The sequence below is a fragment of the Gadus chalcogrammus genome, chromosome 23 (assembly GCF_026213295.1).
Source record: "Gadus chalcogrammus isolate NIFS_2021 chromosome 23, NIFS_Gcha_1.0, whole genome shotgun sequence".
Lineage (NCBI taxonomy): Eukaryota > Metazoa > Chordata > Actinopteri > Gadiformes > Gadidae > Gadus > Gadus chalcogrammus.
Window position 1 is genome coordinate 10,186,228 of NC_079434.1, and position 26,402 is coordinate 10,212,629.

The 26,402-nt window shown below is 45.4% G+C and overlaps 2 protein-coding genes across 2 annotated transcripts in view; both read right to left on the bottom strand.

Annotated features, from left to right (window-relative positions):
- Positions 1–5,467: 5,467 nt before the first annotated feature.
- emilin2b (elastin microfibril interfacer 2b) lies at positions 5,468–17,309 on the bottom strand. The gene is made up of 9 exons (XM_056583779.1): positions 16,726–17,309; positions 16,412–16,537; positions 15,350–15,504; positions 13,166–14,998; positions 7,635–7,883; positions 7,403–7,456; positions 7,018–7,068; positions 5,985–6,101; positions 5,468–5,805 (listed from the first exon to the last, which is right to left on the bottom strand). Exons 1-9 carry the CDS (start codon positions 16,881–16,883, stop codon positions 5,468–5,470), a joined length of 3,081 nt encoding a protein of 1,026 aa, XP_056439754.1. The 5' UTR covers positions 16,884–17,309.
- Positions 17,310–17,453: 144 nt separating this feature from the next.
- The window catches only part of smchd1 (structural maintenance of chromosomes flexible hinge domain containing 1), a 34,370-nt gene continuing 25,421 nt past the window's right edge, over positions 17,454–26,402 (bottom strand). Inside the window, 14 exon segments of the mRNA XM_056583778.1 lie at positions 17,454–17,942; positions 18,306–18,464; positions 19,057–19,231; positions 19,749–19,819; positions 20,935–21,038; positions 22,103–22,284; positions 22,604–22,726; positions 23,073–23,158; positions 23,499–23,618; positions 23,703–23,823; positions 23,923–24,069; positions 24,484–24,615; positions 25,594–25,678; positions 25,771–25,835. Of these exon segments, the coding sequence (XP_056439753.1) occupies positions 17,833–17,942; positions 18,306–18,464; positions 19,057–19,231; positions 19,749–19,819; positions 20,935–21,038; positions 22,103–22,284; positions 22,604–22,726; positions 23,073–23,158; positions 23,499–23,618; positions 23,703–23,823; positions 23,923–24,069; positions 24,484–24,615; positions 25,594–25,678; positions 25,771–25,835 (1,680 nt within the window). The 3' untranslated portion in view covers positions 17,454–17,832.

The window sequence follows — 26,402 nt, forward strand, 5'->3', positions numbered from 1 at the left end:
AAGGACACATTTTTAAAAAAAAAAAAAATTTCATGACGACCAATAAAAAAAGGAACAGTGTTAGCCCTTATGTTTTTTTTCATGACGACCAATAAAAAAAAAAACAGTGTTACCCCTTATGTTTTTTTTCATGACGACCCAAGGAAAACGACAGTGTCACCCCTCATGTTTCATTTGATAAAAACGACAGTGTTACCCCCTATGTTTTAATAGATGAATATCGACAGTGTTACCCCTTATGTTTTTTTTCATGACGACCAATAAAAAACGACAGTGTTACCCCTTATGGTTTTTTTATGACGACCAAAGAAAAATGACAGTGTCACCACTGATGTTTCATTTGATAAAAACGACAGTGTTACTCCCTATGTTTTAATAGATAAATATCGACAGTGTTACCCCTTTTTTTTTATTCATGACGACCGATGAAAAACGAAAGTGTTACCTCTCATGTTTCATTTGATAAAAACGACAGTTACCCCTCATGTTTCATTTGATAAAAACGACAGTGTTACCCCTTGTGTTTTTTTTCATGATGACCAAGGAAAAACAACAGTGTTACCTCCTATGTTTTATTTGATAAAGATCGACAGTGTTACCCCTTATGTTTATTTCATGATGGCCGATAAAAAACGACCGAGTTACACCTCATGTTTTTTCCATGTTGACCAATAAAAACAAACAGATGTACCCCAGTCAACGTTTTTGCCAGGATCCGAACCTGAGCTGATTAGAGTGTTAACCTCTGAACTTATCAATGCACCATCACGACACTGAATTAAATCATCACAATGGTTATACTTGACTTTATAATTTGCATGAAATAGAAATAAGAGTGTTCCAACAGAGGACATCAACCGGACTTGAACCCTAGTCTCCAGGGGGTTAGGCACAGGGCACTCTACTGCACCACTGAGGCAATGACAATACACAATAATCAATCATCAATAAAGAGGATATACATGACATTAAAATGTATGTGTGTATTTCTATTATTTCCCTTATGTTTTTTTTCATGACGACCAATAAATAACGACAGTGTTACCCCTTATGTTTTTTTTCATGACGACCAATAAAAAACAACAGTGTTACCCCTTATGTTTTTTTTCATGACGACCAATTAAAAACAACAGTGTTACCCCATATGGTTTTTTTCATGACGACCAAAGAAAAACAACAGTGTTACCCCTTATGTTTTTTGTCATGACGACCAATAAAAAACGACAGTGTTACCCCTTATGTTTTTTTTCATGACGACCAATAAAAAACAACTGTGTTACCCCTTATGTTTTTTTTCATGACGACCAATAAAAAACAACAGTGTTAACCCTAATGTTTTTTTTCATGACGACCAATAAAAAACGACCGTGGTACCCCTTATGTTTTTTTTCATGACGACCAATAAAAAACGAGTGTTACCCCTTATGTTTTTTTTCATGACGACCAATAAAAAACGACAGTGTTACCCCTTATGTTTTTTTTCATGACGACCAATAAAAACAACAGTGTTACCCCTTATGTTTTTTTTCATGACGACCAATAAAAAACGACCGTGTTACCCCTTATGTTTTATTTCATGACGACCAATAGAAAACGACAGTGTTACCCCTTATGGTTTTTTTCATGACGACCAAAGAAAAACAACTGTGTTACCCCTTATGGTTTTTTTTATGACGACCAAAGAAAAACGCCAGTGTCACCACTCATGTTTCATTTGATAAAAACGACAGTGTAACTCCCTGTGTTTTAATGGATAAATATCGACAGTGTTACCCCTTTTTTTTTTTTCATGACGACCAATAAAAAACGACAGTGTTACCCCTTATGTTTTTTTTCATGACGACCAATAAAAAACGACAGTGTTACCCCTTATGTTTTTTTTCATGACGACCAATAAAAAACAACAGTGTTACCCCTTATGTTTTTTTTCATGACGACCAATAAAAAACGACGTGTTACCCCTTATGTTTTATTTCATGACAACCAATAGAAAACGACAGTGTTACCCCTTATGGTTTTTTTCATGACGACCAAAGAAAAACAACAGTGTTACCCCTTATGTTTTTTTTTTGACGACCAAAGAAAAACGACAGTGTCACCACTCATGTTTCATTTGATAAAAACGACAGTGTTACTCCCTGTGTTTTAATGGATAAATATCGACAGTGTTACCCCTTTTTTTTTTTTCATGACGACCGATGAAAAACAAAAGTGTTACCCCTTATGTTTCATTTGATAAAAACGACAGTGTTACCCCTCATGTTTCATTTGATAAAAACGACAGTGTTACCCCTTGTGTTTTTTTTCATGATGACCAAGGAAAAACAACAGTGTTACCTCCTATGTTTTATTTGATAAAGATCGACAGTGTTACCCCTTATGTTTATTTCATGATGGCCGATAAAAAACGACAGAGTTACACCTCATGTTTTTTCCATGTTGACCAATAAAAACAAACAGTGGTACCCCAGTCAACATTTTTGCCGGGATCGGAGCCTGAACTGATTAGAGTGTTAACCTCTGAACTTATCAATGCACCATCACGACACCGATTTAATTCATCACAATGGTTATACTTGACTTTATAATTCGCATGAAATAGAAATATGAGTCTTCCAACAGAGGAAATCAACCGGACTTGAACCCCGGTCTCCATGGGGTTAGGCAGAGTGCACTCCACTGCACCACTGAGGCGATGGAAATACAGAATAATCAATCATCAATAAAGAGGATATACATGACATTAAAATGTATGTGTGTATTTCTATTATTTCCCTTATGTTTTTTTTCATGACGACCAATAAAAAACGACAGTGTTACCCCTTATGTTTTTTTTCATGACGACCAATAAAAAACAACAGTGTTACCCCTTATGTTATTTTTATGACGACCAATAAAAAACAACAGTGTTACCCCTTATGTTCTTTTTCATGACGACCAATTAAAAACAACAGTGTTACCCCTTATGTTTTTTTTCATGACGACCAATAAAAAACGACAGTGTTACCCCTTATGTTTTTTTTCATGACGACCAATAAAAAACGACAGTGTTACCCCTTATGTATTTTTTAATGACGACCAATAAAAAACGACCGTGTTACCTCCACTGCACCACTGAGGCGAAGACAATACACAATAATCAATCATCAATAAAGAGGATATACATGACATTAAAATGTATGTGTGTATTTCTATTATTTCCCTTATGTTTTTTTTCATGACGACCAATAAAAAACGACAGTGTTACCCCTTATGTTTTTTTTCATGACGACCAATAAAAAACAACAGTGTTACCCCTTATGTTTTTTTTCATGACACCCAATTAAAAACAAGTGTTACCCCTTATGGTTTTTTTCATGACGACCAAAGAAAAACAACAGTGTTACCCCTTATGTTTTTTGTCATGACGACCAATAAAAAACGACAGTGTTACCCCTTATGTTTTTTTTCATGACGACCAATAAAAAACAAACAGTGTTACCCCTTATGGTTTTTTTCATGACGACCAAAGAAAAATGACAGTGTCACCCCTTATGTTTCATTTGATAAAAACGACAGTGTTACTCCCTATGTTTTAATTGATAAATATTGAAAAGAAAATTGCATAATTTTATCATACAACATGATTTTTCATTACATTATTGACATCCACCCTTTTTATGATATTTATCATATTATGATTTCTTTTTATTTAGAAGATTGTCTGTGTAGGCTGACGTAGGCTATGACGCACAACGCAGAACTGTCGATATCTGAATATGGTACTATGCTGACTTTACATAAGCATGTTGGTGTTCAACATCTGTTGTAGTGAATATTCTAAAACGGTGTAAAATGTTGCTGCCATATTAATAGACACGTTGAATGTTATCGTTTTGATTCTGGAATCCCGCACGTCAACTGGTTGGCAAAAAAAGAGCAAAGATGGACGGTTCACTTGACGGAGAAACCGTCCCTTTCCTCATATCAGACAACTCGTAACTCTGGATGAAAATGAAGGCTTTCTTTTATTGTCACTTTCCTTTGTAAACCTTTAGAAATAACCTCCGGAATCCTTGTTATAACGCTGTGTATAATCCACAGCTGTTGCCGACAAGCAACAGCTTGTCGGCATGTTGTTAGTGTGTGAAATTCAGCACAGTATCAGCCGAGTTGACTCTAATTTCCACATTTGTTACACATTAGTTGGCAGAACTCTTTTTACACGCCAGTAGAGTGTTTATCAGAGCGGAGCCCTGAATGTGACGTCACCCGTCATCTCGTCTCTGTAAACAATGGATGTTGCGCAGCATTTATTATGACGTCATTATACAGACTCTCTCTCAGCACCCCCCCCTCGGACTGACTTCCCGCGTCCCTGCCGGCGCAAGTTGGGCTATTTGCTAACTTAAGTTAAAATCTCTCCAACACAATACATATACGTCTTTGACAATGTGTCAAAACGTTTTTTTCTTCAAATTCTGTTGATTGTGGTTCATTTTTAGCAGTTTTATATGTTTAAACAAATTATCTTAAACGTTGCACCTTTAATGAATACAAAAGGCAAAATTACAACTCCTGAATAAAAACAAATAATTATACATTGGGACCTATAAACAAAGCAAAGAGTAAACAATAAAACAATTAATGCAAAAAACAAACTGCTAAATTAAAATCATATTTTTCCATATATCTTCCCAAGTCACCATCATCACCTCTCATTCCGTTAAAGAGTTTTTGTTTGTCATAGTCTATTATTTAGGCACTATCTGAAGCAGTGAGCAGAGCTGTCTGAGGGAAGGGTTTATTTGTGAATAGGGGGGCGGGCTTATCTGAGGGTATGGGGAGGGGCTATCTGAGGATGGGCGGGGTTATCTGAGGGCATGGGGCGGGGTTATCTGAGGGCATGGGGGCGGGGTTATCTGAGGGCATGGGGGCGGGGTTATTTGAGGGTATGGGGAGGGGTTATCTGAGGATGGGTGGGGTTATCTGAGGGCATGGGGGCGGGGTTATCTGAGGGCATGGGGCGGGGTTATCTGAGGGCATGGGGGCGGGGTTATCTGAGGGCATGGGGGCGGGGTTATTTGAGGGTATGGGGCGGGGTTATCTGAGGATGGGCGGGGTTATCTGAGGGCATGGGGGCGGGGTTATCTGAGGGTATGGGGAGGGGTTATCTGAGGGCATGGGATCGGGGTTATCTGAGGGTATGGGGAGGGGTTATCTGAGGGCATGGGGGCGGGGTTATCTGAGGGTATGGGGAGGGGCTATCTGAGGATGGGCGGGGTTATCTGAGGGCATGGGGGCGGGATTATCTGAGGATGGGCGGGGTTATCTGAGGGCATGGGGCAGGGTTATTTGAGGGCATGGGGCGGGGTTATCTGAGGATGGGCGGGGTTATCTGAGGGCATGGGGCGGGGTTATCTGAGGGCATGGGGGCGGGGTTATTTGAGGGCATGGGGCGGGGTTATCTGAGGGCATGGGGGCGGGGTTATCTGAGGTTGGCGGGGGAGGGGTAGAGAAGCACGGCGCTGAACGTGGACAGGAATTCCGACGAGGCTGAGACGGCGAGCTTCCCCGCGGTCATCACCAGCCCCACCTGGTCTCCACGCTTCAGGCTGAGCACCAGGTTCAGGGTCGCCACGGCACCCCCACACTCACACGGGCCCCGGGGCCCCTCCACCGTGGCCCCCGAAGGAGATCCCGCCGTGTAAAGCTTCTGGATGCTGCGATTGGCCACAGAGAGCACCGCCTCCACAGTCGCCCCTCGCTGGGCGGTCAGCACGCCACTCAGCTGGTAGCGGCCGTCCAGCGGTGCCGTAAACACACCTTGAAGAGGGGGAGGGGCATGGTGAGGTGTTGCACATAGGTTTACCTCACAGTCAGATTAAATCAGTTTCAATCTGTAGCAGTCTCAAAGACCGAGGTAGATGAAGGCTCAGATGGAACGAAAGTCCAATGAACAACATTTATGTCAGTGTGTTGTTGTGACGCTAAACGGGAGATACCTTTAAGGGGGTTATAGTGTCCTCCGTCGTTGACCAAGACCTTGTTGAAGCGGATGATCCCAACCTCCCCAGGGAAGGAGGGGAGGCTAAACCCTGCTGAGAAACACACCTTCACCCCTGGAAACACACAGATTACCTGTTAATTAACATTTTAATCTCACTCAGATCACCTGTTTAATAACCTGTTAATCTCACTCAGATCATCTGTTAAATAACCTGTCAATCTCACTCAGATCCCTGTTAAATAACCTGTTAATCTCACTCAGATAACCTGTAAATCTCATTTAGATCACCTGTTAAATAACCTGTTAATCTCACTAAAAAGACGGGTTGATTAACCTGTAATTCCCAAACGGACGACCTGGTAATTAAATTTTTAACATCACTCCCATAACCTGTTAACTAACCTACCTATCCCACAGAGATTACATTTTAATTTGCCTGTCAATCCCACTCAATTTAGCATGATAGTTAACCTATAAATCCCGTACATGTTATCACATTACTCAAATAGATAACCTGTTAAATAACCTGTTAATCTCACTAAAAAGACGGGTTGATTAACCTGTAATTCCCAAACGGACGACCTGGTAATTAAATTTTTAACATCACTCCCATAACCTGTTAACTAACCTACCTATCCCACAGAGATTACATTTTAATTTGCCTGTCAATCCCACTCAATTTAGCATGATAGTTAACCTAAAAATCCCGTACATGTTATCACATTACTCAAATAGATAACCTGTTAATTAACCTGTTAATCCTACATACATTATACCTGTTAAATGTCCTAATCCAAAAAATTTGTTAACCCCAGGGATTACAACTGTTAATCACAGATTATGCATCTGGTAAATAACCTGTTAATCCCAAAGAGGTCACACTGCTAATGAACCTATTGATCACAAAGAGAGCAACCTGTAAATCCTAAAGAGACCGTTCATTTACACCTCCCCCAGGAATAACAACCTGCCAATCTAACACAGCACATATCAATCAGTGAACAATATATGAATCAGGGAAATCCAACCTGAAGGGCCAGCAGGTTCCAGGAAGCGTACTGTATGACTCATGTATGTATCTAGAGAGAGAGAGAGAGAGAGAGAGAGAGAGAGAGAGAGAGAGAGAGAGAGAGAGAGAGAGAGAGAGAGAGAGAGAGAGAGAGAGAGAGAGAGAGAGCATGTTTATACATCTGTAGCGAGAGAGAGAGAGAGCATATTTATACATATGTAGAGAGAGAGAATACACTTGGATACATCTGTAGAGAGAGACCACACGTTGATACATTTGTAGAGAGAGAGAACAAGTTGATAATCTGTAGCGACAGAGAGATGTTCATGTATCTTTGCATGCATCGGTAGAGGGAGAAGGGGTTTAACAGAGAGGGTGTTTTTAGAGATCTCTGGGGGTCTCACCTGGACGGGGGGGCATGTCAATCTTAACCGAGACACTGGCTTCGGACGGGGATGCTGTGGTGTGATGAGTAGGAACAAAGTAAGAAATAAGGACTTAATAGAACAAAAAAATGACAGTAAATAACCCTGTGGACACAAAGTGTAGATGATGGTATGGGTGCTTGTCCATGTGTGCATGTGTGTGTGCGTGTGTGCGTGTGTGTGTGTGTGCGTGTGTGTGCGCGCGTCTCACCAGGGGCTCCGGCGTATCCGTGCACGGTGGCCATGCTGCCGTTGGCCCCCAGGACGGGCCGGGAGGCCACCTTGGTCCCCGGGGGCCCTGCCTGGCCCGTTTCAACCACCCGGGGCCCGGCCACACTCTCCTTCTCCATGCCACCCATAGCCACGCCCCCTACTGCCACGCCCCTGACCTTAGGAGGGGCGGAGTCTTTGGAGGGGGTGGGGGCGAGAGTGGGCATAACCCCAACACCCGCCCCTCCGCCTAAAAGAGAAGAGGAGTTTTATTAAACTTCTGAGGGAAATATTCACTCAGTCCATTTCTATAAATGACCTGTCACAGATAATAATATAATGATCAAATATAATGATGTAGCCTCCCCCCTCGCCTCTCTCCTCACCTGTTTGTGACTGCTCTAACGAGAGGGTTAGGAGGAGAAGTCCCCTGGGAACCTTCCGAGGGGAACCTCCTCCACCTCCTCCTCCTCCACCTCCTCCTCCTCCACCTCCTCCTCCTACCTTCTAATCATGGCGGCCTACTGATCATCTCCAATTAGCTCCAGAATGATCCTCTGGTCCCTCCCTCTGTCTACAGCCCTCAGGACATCAGAGACGGAGCACTGTTCCCAGGGTTCAAACCCAGCAATGAGAAGCAGTGTCTAGTTCTACACCACACATCTAGAACTAACTTCTAGTTTATATCCACCGCCACATATCTAGGACCAACCTCTAGTTCTCTACCACCGCATATCTAGTACTACCTTCAACAACATCGGAGGTTTTGCTCTATATACTTTTATTTCAGATCTGTAAATGCATCCATTTATTTTCATCTTCTTAGACTATTATTCTAAATGTAATTGTCTATTATTGTTGTGATTGTCCTTCAAATCACACACACACACACACACACACACACACACACACACACACACACACACACACACACACACACACACACACACACACACACACACACACACACACACACACACACACACACACACACACACACACAGGTTGTCCCCTGTAGCCATACATTCCTGTGAAGGACAGCTGACCAATCCGAATCTTAAAATCTTATCAGGAGCCAGGGGGCCAGCTTCCCCCCAGGCCTCAAGAGTCTTAAATAAAGCAATATAGACCAAGACCAAACACACACACACACACACACACACACACACACACACACACACACACACACACACACACACACACACACACACACACACACACACACACACACACACAACTGATAACCATCAATGTTATTAATTGCAATAGTCATAAATAACTATTGTGCATTTTGTTGTTTTACTGTCTGAAGGCAGAACATTGTCTAAAGCCGATGTCTATCCAAAACCACTTCTCCCCTCGGGACAATAAACATTACCTTATCTTTCCTCTGATGCTGAACAAGGAAACACTGCCTGTTAAAGTGAGCAGCATACCAAGATACACCGGCCATCTAACCCACCCTACCCCCAACCGGCCTATACAACCCCACCACCCCTCTTATATATACATCTTATACCAAGATACACCGGCCATCTAACCCACCATAGCCCCAACCAGCCTCTATAACAACCCCACCCGTCTGGCCAACCCTACCACCAGCCAGCACCTATAACCACCCAATCCATCCAGCCCACCCTACCACCACCGAGCCCCTATAAACCCACCCCTCTAAAGCCTCCTACCCCGACCTGCCTCCCAGCTAGCTCCTATAAACCCTGCGGTAGGCGGCCCATTAGCTCCAACAGTGGACAGCAGAACAGTTTAGGGACCGTTAACCACACAGGGAGGGTCCACATGTGTTTTGTGTGTGTGTGTGTGTGTGTGTGTGTGTGTGTGTGTGTGTGTGTGTGTGTGTGTGTGTGTGTGTGTGTGTGTGTGTGTGTGTGTGTGTGTGTGTGTGTGTGTGTGTGTGTGTGTGTGTCTGTGTGTGTAGCCAAGGTATTTTGTGCAGACGGGGCTTTGATCAAAGTAATTGAAAGCCGTCCAGAGCCGAGGGCACTGTAGCAGTAAACAAGGAAATCATTTGGCTTCACTTACATATGTGTGTGTTTGGAGTGTATATTTGTGTGTGTGTGTGTGTGTGTGTGTGTGTGTGTGTGTGTGTGTGTGTGTGTGTGTGTGTGTGTGTGTGTGTGTGTGTGTGTGTGTGTGTGTGTGTGTGTGTGTGTGTGTGTGTGTGTGTGTGTGTGTGTGTGTCTGATGATTAACGCAGAGTGCAATAAAACGTTCCAAGTTGCTTGTTCCAAACCAGTTCTGCGCCCGCTACACCGAACTACTCAGTACATTGAAGTTCACCAAACATAACAAACTAAACAAACAAGAAATGAACTAAACAAAACGTAACTGGCTTAAACTAAACTCAACATCTAAATGTTTAAACCAGTCATTTTCAACCTCAAGTACCAAAACATAGACGCCTTCAGAGTTTCTGCAGGCGAGACCGTAGACCACAGGTTGGGTGTTGCTGGAGACATCATCGCATTGGTTTGGACCAGCCAATCGTGAGCTAAACATCCGGGCTCGTCAGAGTTTCTGAAGGCGAGACCCTAGACCACAGCTTGAGTTGTGCTGGAGCGGTCATCTCATGGGTTTGGATCAGGTCCCGACACGTCCCAGGACCCTCTCTGATCTCCCCAAGGGTCCGTCCCTCCCCCTCCCTCCCCTCCCTCCCTCGCCCAGAGCTGGGTGATGAAGCTCTCAGATCTCAGGGGATGTGAAGGTTTGATTGCAGTGGGACAAGCTTTAGGACCAGCAGAGGGATTATCATGGGCTTGGTAGGAAGGTAGTCTAGTTTAGTGGTTAGTGTGTTTTACTCCGTTCTGAAGGTTCTTTGTTGAAACCCCATTATCCTCAGTCGTCCTGTAGGCATCCTTGAACAAAATGCCCTAACCCCTACCTGCTCCTTAAAGACCTGTCTCTGTACTGTCTAACCCCTACCTGCTCCTTAATGACCTGTCTCTGTACTGTCTAACCCCTACCTGCTCCTTAATGACCTGTCTCTGTACTGTTTAACCCCTACGTGCTCCTTAATAATCTGCCTACCTGCTCCTTAATGGCCTGTCTGTACTATTTAGCCCCTACCTGCTCCTTAATGGCCTGTATTCTGAACTCACTTGAACAGTCAGTCAGTCCATTTGGATGAAGGCATATCCTCCATGACGATGGTAAATATAATGTAATAGTGATGTCCCACCAGAGGGAGAGGTTGCTACTCTGGCAGGAAGAAAGAAAATTGGTTGTATTTTAGGAACTCATCGGAATAATGGGGATGCATTAAGTCTTGGCTGGTTTCCACAGAGGGAACCCCAGATGGGCTAGATGATACTGGGAGCCTATTCCAGCTGGCAGGGTCTGGACCAGATCTTGGGAAGTTAACCCCCCAGATGAGCCGTAGTAGGGTGGGGCTGACTCTGGGCCTCACATCCGTCCAGCTTACACACACTCTTACATCGCTACAGTCGGGCCAAGGAGGGTTGTGTGCGTACTGATCTATTGACCCTTACATCCGAGCAGGCCGTGTTTATGGAGGGAGGGTTGGAGAATACGAGTCATCAGACCTCAAGAACCCTTGGAACCACCACAGCAGGGGTCACTATGACAACGGCGGAGGAAACAGATTGGATGAGACAGCAGATGATGTCACACCAGGAGAGCTGTGGAGCAGCCATGTGGGAGACCCCATCAGTAACCCGCGGCCCCTCATCTCATCCCTGCCTTCCCCCCCCAGGAAGATTTTCAACTCAAGAGTAGATAAGCAGAGACAATGGAAACAGAGTTGGTCAGCAGAGGATACAAGATGAGCAGCTGTTGGTCGATATCAGAAGCCGTTTGGGCGTATAGTGCTCTGTAACGGAAAGTACATTCTGTAGTAAAAATAGGCTATTGGATCAGTTCTAAATAGGGCAGTGATGAGATCGGCCACAAGAAAAAGGATAAAAAAATAATAAAAGAAAATAATAAAAAGGAATGAGTAACCCTGTCCTTTGGGGATGACCGGTGACTCATCTCCCGGTGACAGCAGAGTGACTAACCCCGACCGACCAGGGGGTGGAAACCTTTCCACTCACCATGGGTGTGTAGCTCGTTTTGGGGGGGAGGGGGGTGGGCTGCAGTACAGTACCCGTGCAACCGCCATCTCCCAGGCGACGCAACTCACCAGCGACACGGAAACACACACACGCAACCCACAACTTAACACTGACCCCCACCGAGCAATTTGTGTGTGTGCTCATGCTGAGAGAGACGAGCCAGCATCGTACCGACAGCCAAGCAGGGGAAACAGGGGGGGGGGAGCCAACACATTGCTCAACAGCATCAGGTCGCTTATTAAAACTAGCAGCATGTGTGTTTCATCAGGCCCGCTTACCGGGAGCCAGGGCATTGCTGCAAAGAGATCCAGCTCGCTCTCACGCTAACGCTAATACACGCTGTCGATGCTAAACACGCCGCAACCGCTAATACACGCCGCTAAGGCCAATGCACAAAGCTAAAGCCAAACATGAGCGGGCATTATACATAGTCGCTGGATGCATAGTTCCTTAAGTGCGCTGACAGTCTACCCAAGGCAAGGGTATTTAAGTTTGGCGTTTAGCCCAAACAGTTCCCTCGCTCTCCGTGCGGAGCTACAGCCTTTCAGAGCGACCCGTAACAAAGAGCGGTATGAACTCTGCACAAGGGCCGCGATGACGCCATTTATGGTTTGCGACGGCTCGCAGAAACAAAGCCCTCCGTGACGATGCAGGTGTTGGCCTCAGCTCTGTCATCTCTCCAGTTGTAGGCCGACATTGTTTTTCAATAACGTGACATCCGGAATGGTTTACTCTGCTTACACCTACCGTTACCAACAATCATAACTACTACGTTTTGTTCGTCTATAACATCTATAACGTTGAATTTATTACTGTGAAAAACCGATCATAACTTTATATGATGAAGAAATATAATTGGTTTTAAACCACTGAACGTTGAAGTGCTGAATCACAAGGGAAACATTTCACCGGGTGATTTGGTAGCGGGATGAATCACGTTTGGGCGTAGTGGACATAAATCTTAAATGTTGGTATATGAGTAGCAGTAGAAGAGTCCCATCTGTGTTATATTTGGCTGGCTTACTTACCCGACCGACATCATATAGTGTAAGCATGTTCTCATGGTGCGAACAGGGATGGAACTTCCTATTCAGAAAGCTTAGGTCCATCCAAAGATTTTCAGTCAACTACCTCAGTATTGCACATCATCTCAAGTCGGGCTAGTTTTTAACATTCTGGGTTTGGAAAACATGCCCTACTTGGTCCTTAATTAAATGTATAGCTGAATTCACTGTTCTTCTAAATGACTAAAAAAGTATTCATCTTGACTACTGTCCTGCCAGATTTTCGCTCTACCCATCTTGTGAAGGCAGAACTAGTATTTTCTGAACCCGGAGCCCTAGAACCTTTTTCTGATCGGTGAAATGCGTTATAGGTGAGCTGCTGCTCTGATGAATGAAGGTGTTAAAGGGTGGTGTTTAATACCAATGTGGATGTTTACCTGTGGTAACCCGGGTACCGCCTGTGAGGAGGTCTTCGGACCCACCAGACGCCTGGTCCTGGAGGTCCTGAAGGGTTCCTCTAAGCTGGGCGATGCCCCGGCCCTGAGCTCTCAGGGTCCCGTTCAGCTGGCTGACACTCGTCCACAAGCCGCTCACGTTTTTGTTCAGAGCCTCCTCGATCTCCTGCAGGTAGCCAGACATCGGGTCCAGCTTGTCGCACACCTTCTGTAGACTCCCAATGCGCTCTTCCACACCGGCTACCTCCCGGCCCACGTCTCGGGTTTGGACCTGGCAGTCATCGGCCTTGGTCCTCACCTCCCTGCGGAGCTCTTCCAGCCTGGCCCAGATCTCCAGCTGGTCCTTGGCTGGTCCTCTGCTGGCCTGGGTGCAGGTGGCGTTGAGGTCCTGGAGCTCCTGGGAGTGTTGAAGAACAGAGCTGTCCACATTTGACATGGAGCCCTCCAACCTCTCCAGCCGGGCTTGCACGAAACCCAGTACACTCCAGGGGTCCTCAAGGCTGCTCCGGCTGTCATTGGACAGACGTCTCAGAACCCCTTGCTCCGTGGAAGCCGATTGGCCGTTGACACTATTTTGGGAGGGGTCAACCTCATTCCTGGAGCTCAGAGTTTGGTCTTTTTCTCGTTCAGTGTTCGCTACAAACGTTGGTTTGCACTTGTTGCACTCTTTTGAATTCAACCTGTCTATGGTGTCCAGTCTCCCCTCCAATATGTTGACAGAGTTTCTTTGAGAGTTCATCTCGCTCTGAAGAGCAACGAGACCTTGTGCTTCTGCAATCCCAGACTGGGAGTTAAGACGTTCGTCTTCCTTCTCCTCGAGAGAGGAGATTCTGTCCTCCACAAAAGTTATCTTGTCCTCCAAAGTTCTCCTCAGATCTTCACATCCCTGGTCCGCTTGTTTTCCAAGCTTCTGCTCCCCTAAGAGGCTCTGAGCCTCCATGTTCTTCTCGGACAGGTTCAGACGGAGCTCAACGTTTTCCAACCGGGCCAGAACAGCGTGGATGTCTGGAACAGAAACACCTACAACAACCTTTTTGCTCTCCAACACTTCCAACTTGGTTCTGACGTCCAGGATCTCTTTGCGGAGGTCCGACTCCTTGGAGTCCATGAGCTCGGCCAGGCTGAGGTAGTTGTCCTCCTGTGCCTCCGACTCTACCTGGACCGACATCATCTTATAGTCGCAGGAGTTCTTCAGGTCGGACATCTTTATCTCCATGCCCTCCATCAGCTCATCCCTCAGAGCTCCGAGCTTCTCGTCCACGTAGGCTCGCAGGGTCGTGTCTCCGCCCACGCAACACGAAGAAGACGAAGAGGACGAAGAAGACGAAGAGGATAAGGGGGGAGTGGCCGGGGAGCCCTGCGAGACCTCCATCAGCAGACGAAGCTGCCCGTCGTGGTGGTCCACCCGCCCCTGGAGCTCGTCCAGGGCGTTGCTCTTGGTCTCCAGCGTGTCCACCACCTGGTTGATCCTGCCCAGCACCTCGTCCTCGTGCGACGGGTCGTGCTCCAGGGAGAGCCCCTGCAGCTGGAACATCTCAGTGTCCCCGCCCCGGGCGCCACTCGGCGGGCGCCGCTCATGGAGCAGCGTCACCAGCATCTTGCTGGCGTCCTCCTGGAGGCCCAGACGCAGACCCGAGCTCATGTCCGTCATGGCCGCCTGCATGTCCAGCACCATCTGGGACAGACGCTGGATGTCCTCCTCCATGCGCTGCAGCGTGGAGGGGCTGTCCTGGGCCCCCCGACCCCTCTGGGGCTCAGCCTGCCACCCCCAAGAGTGGGGCTGCTGCCCCCCCACCCGAGGCTGGTCCCGGTCCGCTGGGGACAAGAGAGGACATGGATGACTTGTGCACTTTGATTCTGCACTTCTGGATATCAACGGCATGCTGTTGTACCATAGTGAAAACACAATAAGTTGAGTCTGATTTTATATCATCAAATTATTTAGGATATATTTGAAACATTTTTGGAAAATGTTTTTTTCCAAGGATTGTTACATGGGGTTCGAACCCCAGTGTCCACAGTCCTTGAACAAGATACCCTCTTACACCTACCTGCTCCTTCATGACATGTATTTGTAAACCATCACTGTGTATAAATGACTGAACAGCAGTACACAGTAAGATAAAAGATAACAAAAATAATGCATAACATGATAGGATCTGTTACCGGGGGCTCGGTATGGGGCGGCCGGGGGTTGCCGCGGAGATCCACCCTTCGGCTCGCTGCAGTCATAACCCTGGTAACCTGGACAACACCTCCACTCCAGCTCTGTCAGCTGCCTGTAGCCGATCTTGTAGGTCGGCCGGAAGTGTCTCCGCTGGCTGAACGTCACATCAAATCGTGTGATGGTCAATACAGTGTGTAGTTACAACGTACAATGCACACAATGTAAAATATCCACGTGGTACATGTAATTCATTCATTTATTAATGTAGGAATAGATCATGAAGATTTGGTCAGATGTTAAAGAACTTATTCGTCCGACTTTGCCTGTTAATATTAGGTATATATTAATATTAAGAGGCTTTACTACAGATATAAAGTTTCAAATCTTCCATCTCGCCAAATTTGGACTAGTCACCATCATTAAGTCACTCGATTGACAGTGGATCTATTTTCTCTCGTCGGGAAATCAAAATGACCGCAAGAAGGGTTGGCTAGAATTTTGCGTGATTTATGTATAGGATTCTTAATATAGGATAGGATGACTCTCCTGAGAGTGTCCCGAGCCATCGCATAACGCGCCTTCTGCTCAGCTGCAGGAAGTCTGTGGAATGCTCTCCCTCACCATCTAAGGGCCCCACAGACTGTGGATTCTATTAAAAAAGGCCTAAAAACCCATCTTTTTGAAAAAGCACCTTGAGGACATTAAGTTGATGAAAAGTGAATTAAAAATTAAAATGTAGGCTATTATTATTTTAACGCAGCGATGGTTTGATCTGCAGGATGTGTCCAAATTGCCAATGATGGAAAATGAAAACCGTTTATCATTCCAAATCCAACTACAATCTTGAGACTGAATTGATCCCTAAAATAGAACAGCAATGAACCAAACCCAAATTTCAACCCACGCCGAAGTGCCAACTTCTAAGCCCAAGTAAATAATAAGTGAGGAATCAATTCTCTCACTAACAAGACAACCTGAAACAGATTAACAAAAGGAAATTGTTGTCTCGGATGAGAAGAAAAGTCAACTGAAGGGTACAGCTTAATTGAACGGAAATTTACCCTTGCTGTTGAGCGCAGTCCGGGTACCTCCCCGGGCACGGCCTGTGCTCCGGCTGGACGAACACCTCCGTCCCACTCAGCACCGCACCGCTCACGTTCTTGTGCACGACATGAGCGCACCAGTTTCTGTAGAGATAAGGTCAGTTGGAAGTTGATGAGTAGAACTCCCGGTCTAATTTTGCAGTCCTGTCAAGGATCGTTCTGTCGCGCAACTTTTTTTTTTTTCCGCCAATTTGAAATGGCACTAACACTTTCAATTTTAAAAGACTTACAATAGGAGTATACATGGTAACATAATAAGTAGAACAACTCACTTGTTTCTCTGTCGAGGCTCCCCTCCAGAATAAGCGCTCCCTTGAAACATGTTGTACTGAAACGGCGTTGCGCAAATAACTGAGAAAGTAATGATGAATAGGCCCAAGTAAATAGGGAGATATTTAATTAACCCAGGTGAACGAGTGAGATGATTCATCGTTGCCTGAAATCGATTGGTTATTATCTAACAGAGAAAGTAGAATAAGGTCCTCGCTCGTGCCTTTGCGTTCAGTTTCCAGTATAGAAACAACCCCGGACCAGAGTCTCTGTGCTGTGACGTCGGGGCCTCACTACCAGACTGACAAGATGCCTTTTTCCGTTTTCCATCGGAAACCAAACCCCTGATAGGAGTCACCTCCCCCCCACGGCTCCTCTCCCTACTCCACAACACAAGCCATTATTTTAGACGTTCATTCTACATCTAAACACCAGAGCTGGCTGGGGCTGCTGAAGTCTTTTTGTAGTGTATTCTGTCAAATACTGAATGCTCGTTCGTTACAGAGCCAAAATGATGCCGTTTAGTGGATTTTTTTGTGATGATGGTTTATGTAGAGAAAGGGATTTTAGATTGCCTGTGTATAAATCTGTATTCCTCTCTTAAGTGAAGATGGAAATGGTTTCCCCTGAAATAATAACAAAATGTGATGGAAAAAGTTCCACAATTGAAATCAAGCAACAAGAATGCCATGACACATATCATCTTGCTTTTAAATAAGCTCAACAAAGCAGGAAAACAGGTTGACAAAGCCTTTTAAATTCTATGGTTGAACATTTTAAAAGGTAAACAGAAAAATTTAAAAGGTGCATGCAATATTGCTTTGAAAAGAGCAAACAAAACATATTTGTGATAAAATATTGAACACATACAAAAGAAAATCCCTAATGCAAGCAGAAATTCAAGTATTTTACGTATACTCGTTTAATGTAAGCATCATTTTTTTTACTAAAAGTGCATTATCTGACTTTAATATATAAACGTATACAAATACCAAAAGTCTTGAACAATCTTTGGCTGAAGCATGTAAACCATTTGACCCAAGGTGGAGCATGTAAACAATTTCAGAAGGCGAAGGCTATCAGAGCGGCAGGAGATCCAGAGGGGGGGTCTACTGCAGGGTCCTCCGTTCAGAGGCCCGGGGCCTCTTCTGGGGGGGGCCGGCCGCCTCCTCCTCTTCTCTGAGAGCTCGCCTCCCCAATGTTGATACCGGAGTCCGCTCTGAGGACACAAAGAAACACGAAGAGAGACTAACTAAAACTAGCCAATTAGCTCCTAGCTAGGCTACTACCCTTCTGCGGCGTGAAATCATCGTGTTAGCCGCTCACTTAGCTACTAGCAGTCTGTGTGTTTAACAATAACTGTGGTAGCCTCTTGCTCAGCCCCTAGGAGTTGAGAGTTTAAGATCACTGTTTAAGCCGCTAGCTTGGCTACTATTCGCCTGTGGTGTGAAATCATTGTATCAGCGGCGAGCTAGGCTACTAGCCGTCTGTGGGGTGAAATAATCGTTAAAGGCTAGTTTGGCTACTAGCCATCCGAGGTCTGTAATAATAGTTTTAGCCGCTAGTTTGACGACTAGCCTACCGAGCTGTGACTCAATCTCCGTCAACTTCCGTTTATTCTCATCCATAGCCTGGTTCATCTTCATATTCTCTGGTGATTGGAGTTTCTGGACGTGAGCGTTCAGTTCTTCCTTGGCTTTATTGCTGGCCTCAAAGGCTTCTAGGTATCCTTGTAGATCCCCTGAGATAACAGAGAAAAACATGGATTACAAAACACAGCAGCCCTTAAACGGCACGGTTCAATCATACTACTGCACCAAATAACCGCCGTAGCTAGTGGACGTAGGTGACAACTATCTCATCCACCATAAAGATGGCATATTATACCACCAGGTGTGAGTGTGATTAGCCGTTACAAGCCGCTTTGAAAATCTGCCTCTTCTGACATCACAAGTGGGCGTGTCCACTTGTATGACGGATAGATGAGCAACGTTTGCTGCAGTCCACTGGATAGGCTGGTAGACTGATCCATCCAGCACACATCTAGGTGGACACGCCCACTTGTGATGTCAGAAGAGACCGATTTTCAAAACGGCTTGTAACGGCTAATCACACTCACACCTGGTGGTATAATATGTCACCTTTAAAATTCACTTCAGGGATGACCGTTTCGTCTGCCCTCAACGTCTTGTGCTTCCCCCATGAAAGAGGAATGGAGCGGGTTCACTTCATGTGAGCGTTCATTCGTTACGACTCATCGTCTATTCTACACATCATCGCCACACGTCGAAGCATTCGTCAACTTTGGTGGCCTCTTTCGAGAGAAGGGTTACCTATGTCGCTGCTGAGTGAGTGGTACAGGGCAGGACGAGGGGCCCCGAACGCCCGGCCCTGCAGGGCGCTGAGGGCCGGCGCTCGGTTCTGGGCGCCTCCAAACTTCCCCTTTGCGCTAATCCGATCGCCCCGGCGGGTCAGGATGGTGGGGCAGGATCTGTTGCTCTGGACCACCTGTAGACCACAACCACACTCTCATGAGAAGACCACCGCGGTGTTACTGTACATTACACTGTCCCGAGGAGACCACCGCGGTGTTACTGTACATTACACTGTCCCGAGGAGACCACCGCCGTGTTACCGTACATTAAACTGTCCCGAGGAGACCACCACGGTGTTACCGTACATTACACTGTCCCGAGGAGACCACCGCCGTGTTACTGTACATTACTGTCCTGAGGAGACCACCGCCGTGTTACTGTACATTACACTGTCCTGAGGAGACCACCGCCGTGTTACTGTACATTACACTGTCCTGAGGAGACCACCGCTGAGTTGCACAGATGTAAATGTTATAAATGCACGATGATATCTACAGAACTATGTTATATGTAAGTACATTTATATACAGAATTCATCTTAAATTTCTTCCAGTATATATATATACATATATATATATATACATATATACCTGAATACACTGTTCCTGTAGGACTATATAATATATGTATAGATCCATAGTTATACTTACACTCTTTCTGTAGGCGTTTCCAGCGTCCAGGTCATCGATGAGGATGGTGTCTCCCAGTAGATTCTTAAACACTGAGAGATTAACACTTTTTCTTTTAAACAAACCAACATGGACGTGTTGAAGTCACAATGGGTGACACACCGACACCTATTGCTATTAGAAATCTTCACCATTCAGAAGCAGGTCATTAGAGAGCAGGTAGGGTTAAACAGTACAGAGACAGGTCATCAAGAAGAAGGTAGGGGTTAGACAGCCCAGAGACAGGTCATTCATGTGATTTGGTCATCTGGCTTTCAAACAGACCAGCCTACATACCTTGTTGTCTAAACTAAACTACCCTTCATATATAGCGGTCTACAACTAAACATGGCAGTCACTTGTTCCCCAGCAGTGGAGTGATGCTTGATGTGTGCAGAGGTCCAATAGCATCACTTGTCCCAGGAGAGAATTACTCATAAACTAATGACGAACACACACACACACACACACACACACACACACACACACACACACACACACACACACACACACACACACACACACACACACACACACACACACACACACACACACACACACACACAAACGGTCCCACGCACACCCCCTGGATCTGCGGTCCCCTATGTCTGGAAGCGTTTAGGGTCAGGAATGGGTGGAAGTGGCGAGAGGAAGCAGCCCAACAAGAGTAAACACTGCTGCATTCTGGGTCCTCTTATGAAACGCGTTCTGGCATCGCTCAGTCAGGGGACTTTGAATTACTGTATTAGAGCTCTGCCTTGTAACTTTAATCAAATGTCTATATATATCAGTGGAGGCTTCTCCAGTGAGGAGAGGGAGGAAGATCCTCCTTAACATTGTTGAGAATAAAAAGGGCTGTACGCTGCCGAGCTGCGGAGCCGCGAGGAGGATTGACTTGATCTATAAATGAATGTATTGTCCCTCAATCTTAATTGGCCATATATATATATATATATATATATATATATATACATATACACATTAATAAATGTATCCAGATCACCGAACCTCTCCTACGCAGAGGTGATGTTCATGCGATGTATTCATGTAGCTGATCACGATATAATAGCTTCCATAGTTAATCCTCAATGTCAGACTGATGTGAAGCCTCTGGTGTGAAGCGACCCTTGGGTCAGGATGGGATGGTGAAGTCCGGGTTACACAGTACCTTTCTTGCAACTCTCTGTGTTATTGGGGTAGATGAGCAGGTCCCGGGCGAACACCGGCTTCCCGGGAGGGGTAGGGGTACGACACCCCAAGTGTGGAAGAGGCCTGAAACAAACCCAGATGTTCACAGTCTGAACCCTCGACCTCTGCACACCGCTCCCACGAGGTGGTACCGAGACATGGGGCCACGCTGCTTCTAGTGAAGTATGTGATGAATAAACAGTGAGCAGTAAACAGTAAAACAACTGCTTTTATCGCTTTAAATATGCAATGAAAGTATTGATAAAAGACAACAGATTATCTTCTTTAAAATCGTGCTTAAACATTTCTGTTTGCCAAGGATCAAAAAATATCCATTCAAATCAAAGTTTTTATAGTCTTAGATCCCAAATCAGTTTGAAAATGTGTGTTAGTCTGCGGCGTTATCAATGGTGCCAAAAGGCCTGTGGGCACAATTGAATAGACTTACCACCAATCAGAGCAAAGAAAGCTCTGCAGGCGATCTGTCTGTTCAGACACATTATGCAGGAGCAGATAAACAGTAGCTCGCAGTTTCGTCTGATTCCCAGGCAGTGAATTTAACAATTAAGGTATTTGCCACTGTTGCGTATCTGCTTTTATCTACCATAACTATTTTAAATAAGCCTTTAATAAACGTATTTTGAATGTCTCTAAAAAAAAAAAAACATGTGCGTTTTAAAAGCCATTCTCAGTAATGATAATCTGTATATCTCAATCTCATAAATTCTCTTTAATATAACATCTATATATTGTACATAACCAATGTGATCTCCTATATGTTCATTTATGGTTAACGATAGAGAGTGTATCACGATAGAACTGATGATCACTGTTTTGATTGTTTTTTTTTTGTTTTTTTTTGTCTTGTTTTTGTTTTATTTATTTCTTATTGCTCATGTTTATTTTTATTTTTTTTCCACAATGTCTTGTTTTTTAAAAAAATGTATGATGACTATATGCTCTGTAAGGTGACCTTGGGTGTCTTGAAAGGCGCCTCTAAATTAAATGTATTATTATTATTATTATTAGAACACGTATTTGTGAAATAATATAAACAAAGATAAACGAAGACCCATTGATACAGGGCTATGTTTACTCCACCTAGACACAAGCCTGCACCCTGTAGTTAGGAGGGAGGGGCTAGCCACCTGTCAGTGGGGTTGACGTAGATGCTGTCCAGGGGCAGCACCTGCTGGGCTCCACCCGTCCTGTCGTACACCTGCCGCGCCGCCGCCGTCGTCACGGTGACCAGGCAGTCCATGTCCCCTTGGATGTGCCAGGAGATGACGCGGGCCGAAGCGTCGTCCTCCACCAGCGCCAGCTGACCCACCTGGAGGGGAGGAGGCGGAGCCATGAGGCTCCTCCCCCTCATGCTTTACAGTGGCAGCTAGATAGAGCACCTTTCTGGGGATTGTTCCCATGATGCATTGTGTTTCCCCTAAAGGTGAACCTACGAATCACCGACTGAGCGACATCATAGAGGAGTCTTAATTCTTATGGTAATTACATTTTTTATGGTGGTGTTGTGATTAGGATTCAGTCTAGATAAGTGGTCAATCAACAGGAGTATTTAGCAGAGCCAGAGTTATTTAGAGTGGTGGTTAACATGACCAGGGTTAGTTGCCTGGTTAGTAGGTCATTAGCCTCACCTTGCCCAGAACGTCGGGGGTTCCTCTGTAGGGGTCTGCGATGGCGCAGGTTCTCCTGGGCTCTCCGCTGATCCTATTAAACTGGGCAATCTTCTCACTGAGGGCGGTCCTAACCTCGAGATCCTAGACGGGGATAAAATACACGTCCTGTCTCAATGGAAACCACTGGGTCCAAACCCCAAAAATTCATTGGTAGTGTATGGAGCTGATGATGGATGGCTGTTGTATTGAGCTATCATATGGTTCTTGGCTGTTATATGAAGATTATTCATGCTATCATATGGAGCTAATAGACGCTTATATATTGAGTAAATATGTGCTATTATATAAAGATAATAGATGCAAATATATGGAGCTAAAACATGATTATATGGAGCTAATAGATGCTATTACAAAGCGCAAATACTAAGCTATTCCATATGGACATTACATGGAGGTGTCATGTGGGTGGTATGAAAGGAGATCTTACAGATTGCAGTTGTGTCACGTTGACCTTTTTCCTTGACAGCTCACTTTTAAGCTCCGTCACTTTCTTAGCGGCTTGCTGGTTTTTATCTTGACGACAAAAACACTGTTCACTTATAGAAGAATGACAAACACTTTAGAGGCCCATTAGGGCTAAATGCAACACTTTATACTCCTTCCAGGCAGACTACCTCCTTGCATACTACATATATACATCACCATCACACAACGTCCACACACACACCTTCAAGTACAATGATATTACACTTGCACTAACTAAACTAAAGGAAAACGAGGGTTTCATAAGGCCAGACACACACACACACACACACACACACACACACACACACACACACACACACACACACACACACACACACACACACACACACACACACACACACACGTCAATAAGCTATTTTGCACGTACAGGTGAGCTCCCTGCGCAGGTCCTCCAGGTTCTTGGAATATTCCTTGAAATTCTCCAGATCACCGCTGAGCCGGGCTTTCTTCCTGGCCAGCTCTGACATCAGTATCTGGTTTTCGGCATCTACACACAAGATGGACCAGCTGCTTACGGGAAAACCAAATGGCCTTGACAGCAATACAAATGCTAAAGATTAGTGGATCAAACCATTGTAGAAGCGGAAGGGGAGCAGGTAGGGAGCCAGAGTCATCCCTGGTCCTCTGATCTGGAACACCAGGACATACTTGGCACCGTCAATACCCGGGCTGTTCCTGTTGATAGACAGCTTCTACACACACACACACACACACACGTTCATCAGTACTGGGAGGAACGCCAGCAGTAGGTCCCATCAAATGGGTCTTGGGAGGGGGGCGGGGCTACTCACGCTGACGTGGGCGGTTCCTTTGGTCAGCTGGAGATCGCTAGGGGTCTCTAGAGTAGGCAGCTCCTTATCTCGGTCCTCAGGGGATAGCTCCACCCTCACCTCCACCTGCCCGTCCACCTCCTGCCCCGCGGGGTTACCAAACCTGTCCTGGAAGCCCGCAAGAACCAAGGAAAGCCACTGAAAACTGGAGCGGTGCAACGTTGTGTTCTTACACAACGTTAAGAACACAGCAGATCAGCAGGAACATTTTAATTGTAGGTAGAAAGTCTGTTTACAAAGTTAAAGTTGTCAATATTGTTGTGAGTCAAATTAACTCAAAATGAGATGCAGATGAGTGTGTTTACAGTGCAGGGCTTGATGAGAGACTTTTAATTTCTTTCTGTTAACATGTTATCCATTCCTCATTGAAAGGCCTTACCACTCCCGACCAAGCGATTCACTCAGCCCAAGGCTAAGCTAAATGTTAAGCCAAGGACTTAATGTCAGGCTAAAGGCTCGGCTAAAAGGTAGGCCAAACGCTAAGCCATGTGTTAGGCTGAACGCTGCAGCAGGTGGACCCACCCTGATCCTCAGGCTCAGGTCCTTCACCAGGACTCTGCTGTCTGGCGCCTCGACGTTGGAGACGATCGGGGTGGTGGGCTGGCTGTCAGGGGCCAGCTTGATCGGTTCGTTGGCCACCACGTCTAGCACATACTGAGGAGGCGGAGGGGCAGGAGGAGGAGTCAAGTCAAGCCAATTGTATTTGCACAGCCCTTTACCACAGTTACAGTCCCAATTAGCTTTAAGGTCATATATTGATGACACCCCTAAACCCTGCATGAAAGAAACTCCCTTCTAAAGCAAGGAAGAAACCTCTCTCTCTACATCTGGATGGCAAGGTGTGCAACGGGTGTCATCGTTGACATACACAATTGTACATTTTAAGTACAATTTTAACCATTGGATTTGTGTTGTCCATGGTGAGGCAATGAGCATGTGTTCTGATTGCTGACATCCCTCATCCACTCCAAAGCAGATGTTGAAGAAGTGATTTCTCTACGCGAGGAACGTTCATATGTCGTTCGCACCTATGTGATCTGCAATTTTCTATTGACCTCTTCCAAACCATTTATTCGGATTAGCTTCATGTTACCTCTGTCCTGCATTAAACACCTATTGCCTGGTGCCTAGGGATGGGCGATGAATCGAATTTCGATCTCGATTTTGCCGTGAAACGATCACAAAGCTAATATAATGTAGTTTTCGATTTTTTTAAATTTATATTTTTTATTAAATGTTTTATAGCTGGATATCTGTACATTATTTTAGATTTGAATATTTTTCTTTTTGACCATTTTGGGAATTTTTTTAAGGCGAAATTTCAAAGTTCTCAGTTGCATTTTATAACTGAGAACATTACACAAGTTACATTATGTTTTCAAACTCAAAAATAATAGTTTGAATAAACGTGATTTCAATAATTACCAAAATAATCGTGATTATGATTTTTTCCCCATAATCGAGCAGCATAACTTGTGCCTATTGGTTAGATGTATATCGGTATGTCAAAGTGTTTTCCCTTCATTAGGCTTAGTGTTACAGGTTGTGCTATAATGTGTCCAGTGAAGCCCTTTGAGACTATAGATGTGATGAACCCTAACCATAGACTTGACTCTGTAATGTTGAACTGACCTGCTTGCTCTCAAGTATAGTCTTTCCTGACGTCAAGGAGAACTGGAGGCTGTACTTCCCTGTCTGCTCGGCTCCAGGCTTATCCCTGAAACCAATGTCATACGTCAGTACCCAAGGATGCACAGACCTTACGGACAGGAAGACAGGAACAGGAAGAAGTATTCATGGGTGTGGTACCTGAAGTAAAAGTGAAAGTCGTCCGCCTCGTTCTCCAGAGGTTTACTGCACTTGAATTGGATGGCCTGGCAGGCAGGAACCAGAAGGTAAAAGAACACGCATATAGTGAGTGGTGGTGTGGAGGGTGGAGTAGGAACGGGGTGGAGGAGATGGTGGAGAAGGAGTTGGTTGTAAGGGTGGTGGGGATTGTGGTGTCGGTTGGGGGGTGATGGAGTGGATGATGCGGTGTTGGTGATGTGGGTGGTGGTGGAGTGGGTGGTCATGGTGGTTGTGATGCGGTTGAGGTGGTGATGGAGGTGGTGATGGAGGGTTAGTCTGGGTGGTGGTGGTGATGGAGTTGGTGGCGTTGCTTGTGGTGTTAGTGATGATATGGCGGTTCTGCAGGTGTGGTGTGAGTGGTGATGGAGGTGTGTTGTGGGTGGTGAGGAAGGTTTTGAGTCTGTGGTGGTGATGTGCAGGAGGTGGTGATGGAGGTGTGAGGTGGTGGTGATGTGCAGGAGTTGGTGATGGAGGTGTGAGGTGGTGGTGGAGGTGTGAGGTGGTGATGGGGTCGGAGGTGGTGATGGGGTCAGAGGAGGGGATGGAGGTGTGAGGTGGTGGTGGAGGTGTGAGGTGGTGGTGGAGGTGTGAGG

Coding starts and splice junctions, on each gene's coding strand:
- emilin2b (XM_056583779.1), bottom strand. CDS start 16,883: ATGAATCATCTCACTCGTTCACCTGGGTTAATTAAATATCTCCCTATT. Junction 7,884..13,165: donor CGGTACCCGGGTTACCACAG/GTAAACATCCAC, acceptor CTTCTCTTTTAG/GCGGAGGGGCGGGTGTTGGG. Junction 7,457..7,634: donor CGGATACGCCGGAGCCCCTG/GTGAGACGCGCG, acceptor ATCACACCACAG/CATCCCCGTCCGAAGCCAGT.